General features: G+C 39.5%; 1 protein-coding gene across 2 annotated transcripts in view; it reads left to right on the forward strand.

Annotated features, from left to right (window-relative positions):
- The window catches only part of PACRG (PARK2 co-regulated), a 670,998-nt gene that overhangs the window by 130,000 nt on the left and 529,740 nt on the right, over positions 1-11,258 (forward strand). For both annotated transcript variants that reach the window (XM_006871168.1, XM_006871167.1), the window contains exon 2: positions 5,257-5,391. In XM_006871168.1, coding sequence (XP_006871230.1) covers positions 5,257-5,391 — 135 coding nt within the window. The remainder of the gene's footprint in view (positions 1-5,256; positions 5,392-11,258) is intronic.

The following is an 11,258-nucleotide window of genomic DNA, read 5'->3' on the forward strand; positions in this document are numbered from 1 at the left end:
CGCACACCTTTCTTAATTTTAAAACATTCAGTGTTCCCATGTTCTGTTCGAACAACTGCCTCTTGGTCTAGGTACAGATTCCTAATGAGCACAATTAAGTGTTCCGGAATACTGATACTTCACAATGTTGTCCATAGCTTGTCATGATCCACACAATTGAAAGTCTTTGTGTAGTCAGTAAAGCACAGGTAAAAAACATCTTTCTGATATTCTCTGCTTTCAGCCAAGATCCATCGGACATCAGCAACAATATCCCTCATTCCACGGCCTCTTCTGAATCCGTCTTGAACCTCTGGAAGTTCTCTGTCAATGTATGATTGTAGCCGTTTCTGTATGACCTTTAGAAAAAATTTACTTGCATGATATATCAAAGAAATTGTCCGATGATTTCCACATTCTGTTGGGTCACTTCTCTTTGTAATGGGTACAAATATGGATCTCTTCCAATCGGTCGGCCAGATAGTTGTCTTCCAAATTTCATGGCCGAGGTGAGTGAGTGCCTCCTGTGCTGCCTCACTTTCTTGAAAGATTTGAGTTTTTATTCCATCAATTCCTGGTGCCTTGTGCTTTGCCAATTCCTTCAATGCACCTTGGACTTCCTCCTTCAGTAGCATTGGCTCTTGATCATGTCCTGCCTCTTGAAATAGTTGAACATTAACCATTTCCTTTTGTTACAGTGACTCTGTGTATTCCTTCCATCTTCTCTTGATGCTTTTTGCATCATTCAATAATTTGTCCAGAGAATCTTTCAATAATGAAAGTCAAGGCTTGAATTTTTTCTTCAGTTCCCCCAGTTTGAGAAATGCTGAGCGTGTTCTTCCTCTTTGGTTTTCTGATTACAGATCTTTGCACATTTTATTGTAATATTTGGCTTTTTCTTCTCTAGTGACCTTTGGAATTTTCTGTTCAGCTCTAGGAACTCCTTATTTCTTCCATTTGCTTTAGCTTCTCTGCGCTGGAGAGCAAATTTCAGTGTCTCTTCTGACATCCATTATGACCTTTTCCTTCTTTCTTATCTTCTCAATGACTTCTTACTTTCTTCATATATGATGTTCTTGATGTCATTCCACAACTCTTCTGGTCTTTGGTCTTTAGTGTGTAACGTATTAAATGTGTTTTGCAGATGATCTGTAAATTTAGGTGGGATATATTCAAGGTCATATTTTGGCTCTCATGGACTTGTTTTCATTTTCTTCAGCTTCAGTTTGAATTTGCATATGAATAATTGATGGTCTGTCCCACAGTCTGCCCCTGGCCTTATTTTCACTGATGATATGGTGCTTTTCCATCATCTCTTTCAGCAGATGTCGTCAACTTTATTTCTATGTATCCCACCTGGTGAGGTCCATGTGTACAGGTGTCTCTTATGCTGCCTAAAGAAGGTATTTGAAATGAACAAATCAGTGGTTTTGCAGAATTCTATCATGCGTTCTCCAGCATAATTTCTATCACCAAGGCCATGTTTTCCAACTACTTGTCTTCCTCTTTGCTCCCAACCTTTGCATTCCAATCACCAATAATGAGCAATACATCTTCATTGCATGTTTGATCAGTTTCAGATTGAATAAGTTTGTAGAATTCTTCTATTTCATCTTCACTGGCTTAATGGTTGGTGCATAATTTTATTCAACCTGTATGCTGAACTAATAATCTGAGAAGCTGAGTTCTATGAAGAAAAACATGGCATCAGGATTGGAGAAAGACTCATTGACAACCTGTGATATGCAGATGCTTGCTGAAAGTGAAGAGGACTTGAAATATTTACTGATGAAGATCAAAGAGCACAGCCTTCAGTTTGAATTGCATCTCAATGTAAAGGAAACAAAAATCCTCACCACTGGACCAATAAACAACATTTTTATCATCAGAGAAAACATTAAAGTTGTGAAGGACTTCATTCTTCTTGGATCAAGTATCAACACTAGTGAAAGCAGTAGTCAAGAAATTAAATGACGTATTGCATTAGTCAAATCTACTGCACAAGACCTTTTTAAAGTCTTGAAGAGCAAAGATGTCAGCTTGGGGCCTAAGGTGTGCTGACCCAAACCATGGTATTTTCAGTAACCCCATATGCATGTGAAAGGTGGGCAATGAATAAAGAAGACAGTAGAAGAATTGATGCTTTTGAATTATGGTGTTGAAGGAGAATATTGAAAGTGCCATGGGCTGCTAAAAGAACCAATAGATCCATTTTGGAAGAAGTACAGCCAGAGTGCTCATTAGAGGCCAAGATGGCCAAACTTCGTTTCTCATATTTCAGACATATTGTCTGGAGGGAGCAGTCGCTGGAGAAGGATATCATGTTTGGTAAGGTGGAGGGTCAGAGAAAAAGAGGAAGACCCCCAATAAGATGGATTGTCAAAGTGGCCGCATGAAGGGCTCAAGCATGGCAACAATTGTGAGCTTGGCCCAGGACTGTTCAGTGTTTTTTTCTGTTGGGCATAGGGTTGCTATGAGTCAGTACTGACTCGATGGCACCTAACAACATCAACAAATCTTTCTAAGACTACCACATGTTTCCTACAGAGCCACTGGTGGGTTTAAACCACTGACCTTTCAGTTAGGGACTTTAACTACTGTGGCACCAGGTGCCCTTTGGTCAAAACTTCAAACTTCAAACTTCCTCTAGAGTAGCTTCTGACTCACAGACACTCTAGAGGAGGGACGGGACTGGATTCAGTTCCAGGTATGAAAGGTTCCACCAGTCCGTCAGATCATTAAGTCTTATCTTTCTTTTCTTTTTTTAATTTTGTTATGTTTAAATTTATTCTAGCAATCTGAATATTTTAATTGACATATTTAGACCATTTGTATTTAATATAATAATTGCTATGTTACGTCTTCAGTATTTCAATTTTTGTGTTCTGTTTAGCCTGGTGTTTTACAGTTAGGTTTTCTTTTTCCTGCCTTCCTGTGGGTTCCTTGAATATATTTAAAATTCTGTTCTGATCTATCTGTAGTGCTTTTGAGCAGATCTCTTTGTATAGCTTTTTAATGGCTGATCTAAGCATTTTATTACATATACACAGCTTATTACTTTATCAGCTCAAATGGAATGTAGAAATATTACCTCCCTATGCGGTCCATTACTCTTCTCTATTTATAATAAAATTGTTCAAAATATTCTTTCTTCATACATAATTTTGCCTCATGCATTACACATAACATGGAAAACTGAAGGTGTAAAGGGAAGTTTACTATATTCAGCCATATTTTAACCAGGCTCTTCCTCCCTGTCTGATATCCCTAGTTTTTTGTTCTGTGGTTTCCATTCTGTTAAGAGATCTTCCTTAGGCATTTTTCAGGGTGGATCTGCTGTCAACAACTTCTCAATTTCTCTCCATCTGAAAACATCTTAATTTCACCTTTATTCTTGAAGAGTATTTTAGCTGGACATGGGATTTGGGGGTGATAGTTCTTTTCTTTTAGTCCTTGAAAAGTCCCATGCCACTTGCCTTGGTTCTCATGGAGTTTGATGACAACTCCATTGCTGTTTGAATGGCTTCCCTTAGAGGTAACAGGTCACTTTACTCTCTTTAGCTTTAGTTTTCTGAAGTCATTTAAGAAGCTCTGGTAGTATAGTGGTTACGAGTTGGACTGCTAACCTTGAGGTCAGAAGTTCAAAACTACCACTTGTTCTGTGGGAGAAAAATGAGCCTTTCTGATGCCATAAAGATTTACAGCCTTGGAAGCCCTGTACAGGGTCACTATGAGTCAGAACTTACTGCAGGGCACACCACCGTAACCAGTTATTGTGTGCTCTGGTATGACTTGCCTTGAGTTGATACAATTTGAGATTTGCTCAAGTTTTTTACATCTGTAGTTCTATGTTTCTTGGCATTTGGGGATGTTTTTCAGGTATGATTTCATGACTCCTTTTCCAGCCCTGTCCTCTTTCTCCTCCTCTTCTAGAATCTCAAGGACATAAATGTTAAAATGTTGTTATAATACCACCGGTCCCAGAAGCTCTGTCATCTTTGTTCAGACTCTTTATTTTCTCTGTGTCTTAGACTTGGTAATTTTTCTTGCTTTATCTTCAAGTTCACCTATTTTTTTCTTTGACTTCCTTCATTCAGCTATTGGACCTAAGCTTTCCTTTCATTTTTAGTTTTGAAGTTTTCATTGGTGGCCCATTACGCCTTCCATTTCTTTGCAGAGATGACTTTTTCATTGTTGAAAGTGTGTTCCTACTTGACCACTGGAGCATTTTTTGGTAACGACTGCGTTAAAATGTTGGACAGAAAATTCTAGCATCTGTGTCATCTCAGAGTTGGCACCTATGCATTGTTATTTTCCATTCTGGTTGAAATATTCTTGGTTTTCGGTAGGAAGACTGGGTTTTCCATGGAAAGCCGGCCATCTGGGAAATTCTGTTATGGAACACTAGATTCTGTTTTAACTGGCTTCTTCAGGTAAGGGTCAGGGAGCATCATCTCATTCCAGCCAGGTAGGGATCGAAGCCTCACCACTAACACAGGGAAAGTCAGCCAGGGTTCAATTCTGTGTATGGAACCGTCTGCAGGCTATCATGTTCTAAATACTCTACTGGTCACTTTGGATTTTGTATCAATCATGCAGATCTGAGAGATACACTTAGTGTCAATAACTCAATATGGGATACTCCTTCTTTGATGAAATCACATCTCAGGGAGGTGAACATTCTAACACTGTCTGACGTGACTTCCTCATGAAATTATATTGGGAAATGTATGCCAGACACTCACAGAGTAGGCCACGATTATTTTCTTTCAAAAATCCTCTCTGTTACCATGGCTGAATTCTATATTACAGCTAAACAGTTTGGCTGTTTTAGTCTGTCTGAGAACCTACCCCTCACTTTATCTACAGAAAGATTGAAATGGAATTCTGAAATATATCATTGAGTGTTCCACAACTGTATTAGGCACTCTGAGCTTAGAGACCTGTATTAAAATGGTCTTATGAAACAAAACTTTATGCTCCTTTTCCTTGTAATATAATATTTCAAAAGTGGTACTTTATAGAAATGCTTTCTGAAATAGTGGAAAATAAAGTCACCCCTCAGAAGTGGTTACAGAATAATTTTCTGCCACAGATGTTGGTATTCTTGAGATTTCTCTTGTCCATGAAGAGATATTGTAATTTCCCTCTTCCATCTTGTTTTATACAAGATGCAATATTTTTAAAAACCAAAAAGCTGTCTCATTAGGGATTTTTCTGTGTGTATGTGTGTGTGTTTTAGAAGCTGATTGCTGTCTGTTTTCTGTTGCTTTGCAGGTGAGAGGTCCCCCCACTGCAGGAGCATTTAAAGAAAGACCCACAAAGCCCACAGCATTTCGGAAATTTTATGAGCGAGGAGACTTCCCCATTGCCCTTGAGCACGACTCCAAAGGAAACAAGATTGCCTGGAAGGTGAGTTGGGCACAGCTGTGACAGCCAGCTGCGCTCATTGAAGTGACATCTCCCTGTGCCAAACAAACTTGGCCAGTAAGTCAATAAAGCCCAGGCTTTTATCTGCAAATGGAAGATAGTGGGGAAGCTCTCAGTAAAAGCCCCCCTGGTGTCCACCGTCCACCTTGACAAACAATTAAATTATAGCTAGCGAGAAAGAAAATGACAGAGTGGCTTTGCCTGAGTGAACTCTCTGCGGCAGATCCATGTCTAGTTTGATGAGAGGCTGGCTGTCCATCAGTAGATGGAGCTAGTGGCTGGGCAGGACAAGTACCAGCCGTTCATCTGCCCCCCAACTTCACCTTCCTGCAGCACATTTCCAAATGGAATCTTTAATTACATAAATGGATGGGTCAAGATGGCCCGCTCCCTGCAAATGCAGAGGAGAATACAGAAACAGGCCGCTTCTCCTTCCTGGGCCGGCCTTGGCAGTGACATGTTACTGTCTTAGTATTTGTCACTGACCTCCACCACCGAAACCGGGACAGCCTACCATCCTTTCCACAAAAGGTTAATTGAACTCCAAATAAATGTATTGCCGGATGACTGCTTTCCAAGGGGGCGGGGGTGGGTGGGTGAGGGGAGTGTTTCTTCCTAAAAGGCTCACTGATGCTATTTGTAAAAAGTGCCAGTCTCTTTACGAGCGAAGGCTTTTACATTTAATTTGAAAAATGAATGCTACTCCCCCACTTTCCTTCTGTGATGGCATTCTTTATGTGAGCGCCTGACTTGGCTTGAGCTGATGTTTATTCGTTGTCGGACCTCTCTCTGTCTCAAACCACCAAGAGGAATTGCATACAAGTGAGGGACACAGGGGCAAAGGGTAAAGACAAGATTTTGTCCAAAAGCATTTAAAAGGAACAAGTGGCACATCTACCCCCAAAAGTCCAGCAGGATTGTCTGGTGGCGTATTTACGAATTGTTTGCAATTAGATGAAAAGAAAATCATGTCTAGAAAGGAAACTCTCAAATGGAGGGATTTATTGAAATGACTAGCTCAGGAAGATCCATGAAAAAGAGTCTGTGATTCTTCTATGAAGAGATTGAAAGAATTGTCTGTATTATTTCCCTGTCTGTTTTAAATGTCTTCATATTATTATCAAATATCTCTAGACCTCAAAGAATCATCTGTTTTTCAGTTATTCAACTCAGAATTATTCCGAATTTTACTTGTCAAGAAAAATCTGCTGCTTTCTTGGAGACTTTTGTTTTGGGGGAGTGGATGGTTTGAAGAACATAATTAATCTTGCTTTTAAACACCTCTCTATGAAAATGTGGCCTTGTTAGGTAGAAGAGAAAACCACAGCAAATATAACATTAGTATATATCCCCAAAGGTGTATTGTAATTCGGGGTCCCTTTCTATTCGAGTCATTGCTTAGAGTTTATATTTGATTGTATCTGTGCTGATTTACTTGAAATATCAATAGTAGAGCTTCACATGGACCAAATTCCTGTTAAGGAAAAGAAAAGAATAATGATTTATACAAATGAGTGGCTTTCAGCATTTTATGTAATTATAACCTAGATATAAGTTGTTTACTAAAAATAACTTCTTTATATTCACTTTGACCTGTTCCAGTTAATTTGATGAGTAGCATTTAGATGTGTCAAGAGGCTAGAAAAGATTTACCTTTAAAATAAATGACTAATAACAAAAATGTGGGATGGGCGTGTCATGTTGCTTTCTCTCTGATGGCCCAGCATTCAGCAGAGATATAAACTGATTTTCCTTTTGATAAGCATATTAATTCTTTGAAGCTGTTATCGACTGTGGTACTGATTCAGCAAGGTAAAACATAATAATAAACAAGGAGCAATTTATTTGATGTCACTGGTGGCATAATATCATACATTTAAAGAAACATCTTATTCCATAACATATAGATTTCTATCTTTAAGCTTTGCTAACCACATTTCACTTAAATTACTGTAACATTGGAAAAAAGGTTTAGAAATCATTAAACACAGGCTTGTGCGCAAGCTCTCGGTGTATTCATGTTTATTTCCTGACTCGTTTACCGTAGGCACAACCTAGTGTCAGGTGGAAGTAGAAAACTCTTTTAGGAAGTAGGTCTTCCCAAGGAAATGGGCACTGGTAATGCAGTGGACTAAGCATTGGACTGCTTAAATGAAGGCTTGGTGGTTTGAGCATACCAGTGGCCCCAGAGGACAAGGATGAGGCTGGCTGCTTCTGTAAAGACTTTGTAATTATTGTTAAATGCCATCAAGTTGGATCCCACTCACAGTGACCCTGTATAGGGTTTCCAAGGACTGTGATGGAAATGGGGGTGGGGGGGTTCCACCTCATCAACCTTCACACAGACATACATACTCCAGAGGGGGAAAATACCATGTAAACTTGCAAAACGTGCGGTGCATTGTCTCCAGTCTACTGCTTAAGCAGATCTAGTAAGAGGTATAACTGTACACGGCAGGCTTTTGGTGGAGAGGAATTTTATGTTGCTCTAAAACCAAATTTGAGCCATTGTGGAGTTTGAAATTCAGCAGAAATTTGCACAGCTTTTCTGGAAACTGTTCGATCACATTTTCTCCCAACATCCTGTGTGCTACCACCCACATTCAGGTCGCTTTGGAGTTGTTCTCGTCTTTGTTTCTTGTTCTTCGTCCTTCTTCCTTTCCTCCTTTTCCTTTCTTCTTTCTTTCTCCCTCTTCTTTCCCTTCCCATCCTTCTCCTCATCTCCTGTGTCCTGTCCTTTTACTTCCCCTCCTTCTCATTTCCTGTTTCCTTGTCTTCTTCCCCTTCCCCTGCTCCGCATTTCCTGCGTCCTTTCCTTTTCCTTCCCCTGCTCCTCACTTCCTGCTTCATCCCCAACCCCCACCCCCAGCATTCTCTTCTCCTCTTTCTCCTATTGGCCACCTCCTTGAACCCGGATTTTTCACTATAGTTATTCCAGAGTTGAGTTTGAAAAAGGAGCCACACCAGTTCTCTGTTTTGGCAATAACATGAAATCATTTCAAATAGTCACCAGAATGAACTTAAAATAAAAATTATTACTAATGCATTAATAAGGAACTCTGGTAGCATAGCGGTTACGAATCAGGCTGCGAACCTTAAAGTCAGCAGTTTGAAACTACCAGCCGCTCCGCGGGAGAAAGATGAGGCGTTCTGCTCCCGTAAAGATTTACAGCCTCGGAAACCCTGTACAGGGTCGCTATGAGTCGGAATCGACTCGACGGCACTTAACAACAACAACGCATTAATTATCCCACCATTCATCTGTCACTTTGTCATACTGTGGTGGCTTGTGAGTTACCACCAGCATTTTAAATACCAGCAGGGTCATCCGTGGTGGACAGGTTTCAGATGAGCTTCCAGATGAAGACAGACTAAGAAGGAGGGATCAACTACTTCCGGATACTTAGTCACTAAAAACTTTATGAACAGCAGAGAAAAAACTGTCAAATATACTGCCAGAAAAAGAGTCCCTCAGGTTGGAAGGCACTCAAAATGCCACTGGGGAAGAGCTGCCTCCTCAAAATAGAGTTGACCATGATGATGCAAATGGAGTAAAGCCCATGGGAGTAAAGCCTGCAGGACCTTCATTTGTTGATGGAGGACAACTTAAAATGAAGAGAAACAACTGTAAAAATCCATTGAAAATCGGAACATGGAACGTATGAAGTATGAATCTGGGAAAGTTGGAAGTTGTCAGAAATGAAGTGGACTGCATAAACATCGATATCTTAGGCATTAGTGAGCTGAAATAGACCGGTATTGGCCATTTTGAATCTGACAACCACAGGATTTACTATGCCGGAAATGACAAAGTGAAGAGGAATGGTGTTGCATTCTTTGTCAAAAAGAACATATCCAGATCAGTCATGAGGTACAATGCTGTCTGTGATAGAATAATATCCATGTGCCTACAGGGAAGCCCAGTTAATACCACTATTATTCAAATTTGTGCACCAACCACTAAAGGCAGTAAGGATGAAATAGAAGAATTCTACCAACTTCTTCAATCTGAAATTGATCAAACATGCAATCAAGATGTATTGATCATTACTGGTGAATGGAATGCAAAGGTTGGGAGTCAAGAGGAAGGATCAGTAGTTGGAAAATATGGCCTTGGTGATAGAAATGATGCTGTAGAATGCATGATAGAATTCTTCAAAATCAATGCTTTGTTCATTTCAAATACCTTCTTTAGACAGCATAAGAGATGACTATACACATGGACCTCACCAGATGGAATACATAGAAATCAAACTGACTACATCTGTGGAAAGAGACGATGGAAAAACGCCATATCATCAGTGAAAACAAGGCCAGGGCAGATTCTGGAATAGACCATCAATTACTTGTATGCAAATTCAAACTGAAGCTGAAGAAAATGAAAACAAGTCCACAAAAGACCTTGACTGTATTCCACCTGAATTTAGGGATCATCTGAAGAACAGATTTGATATATTAAACACTAAAGACTGAAGACCAGAAGAGTTGTGGGATGACATCAAGAACATCATACAGGAAGAAAGCAAAAAGTCATTAAGAAGACAAGTAAGAAGGAAAAGGTCAAAATGGATGTCAGAAGAGACGCTGAAGCTTGCTCTCAAGTGCAGAGGTGCTAAAGCTAATGGAAGAAATGAGGAAATATAAGACCTGAACAGAAAAATTTAATGATCAGCTTGAGAAAATAAAGCCAAATATTACAAAAAAATTGCAAAGATTTGGAATAAAAAAACCAAAAAGGAAGAACACGCTCAGCATTTCTCAAGCTGGGGATCTGAAGAAAAAATTCAAACCTTGACTTCCATTATTGGAGGATTCTCTGTGCAAATTTTTGAATGATGCAGGAAGCATCAATAGAAGATGGAAGGAATACACAGAGTCACTGTACCAAAAGGAAATAGTTGATACTCAACTTTTTCAAAAGATACCATATGATCAAGAGCCAATGATACTGAAGGAAGAAATCCAAGGTGCATTGAAGGAATTGGCAAGGAACCAGGAGGCACTCACTCATCTCTGCCAAGAAATTTGGAAGACAACTATCTGGCCAACTGCTTGGAAGAGATCTATATTTGCCCATTCCAAAGAGAGGTAACCCAATGGAATGTGGAAATCATCGGACAATATCTTTGATATCCCATGTGAGTAAAGTTTTATTAAAGATAATACAGAAACGGTTACAATCAGACATTGACAGATAAGTTCCAGAGGTTCAAGCCAGATTCAGAAGAGGCCGTGGAATGAGGGATATCATTGCTAATGGCCGACGGATCTTGGCTGAAAGCAGAGAATATCAGAAAGATGTTTACTTGTGTTTTATTGACTATGCAAAGACCTTTGATTTTAAGGATCATGATAAGCTATGGAAAACATTGCAAAGTGTTCCAGAACACTTAATGTGCTCATGAGGAGTCTGTACCTGGATCAAGAGGAAGTTTTTCAAAGGGAACATGGGAACACTAAGTGGTTTAAAATTAAGAAAGGTGTGTGACAAGGTTGTATTCTTTCACCATACTTATTCAACCTGTATGCTGAGCAAATAATCTGAGAATCTGGGTTCTATGAGAAAAACATGGCAACAGAATTGGAGGAGGACTCATTAACAACCTGCGATATTCAGATGATACAACCTTGCTTGCTGAAAGTGAGGAAGACTTAAAACATTTACTGATCAAGATCAAAGAGCACAGCCTTTGATATGGATTACATCTCAATGTAAAGGAAACAAAAATCCTCACCACTGGATGAATAAATAAAATTCTTATCAATGGAGAAAAGATTGAAGTTGTCAAGGACTTCATTCTTCTTGGATCAACTATCAACACTCATGGAAGCAGCAGTCAAGAAATCAA

This window comes from Chrysochloris asiatica, unplaced genomic scaffold, assembly GCF_000296735.1.
Source record: "Chrysochloris asiatica unplaced genomic scaffold, ChrAsi1.0 scaffold00162, whole genome shotgun sequence".
Classification (NCBI taxonomy): Eukaryota; Metazoa; Chordata; class Mammalia; order Afrosoricida; family Chrysochloridae; genus Chrysochloris; species Chrysochloris asiatica.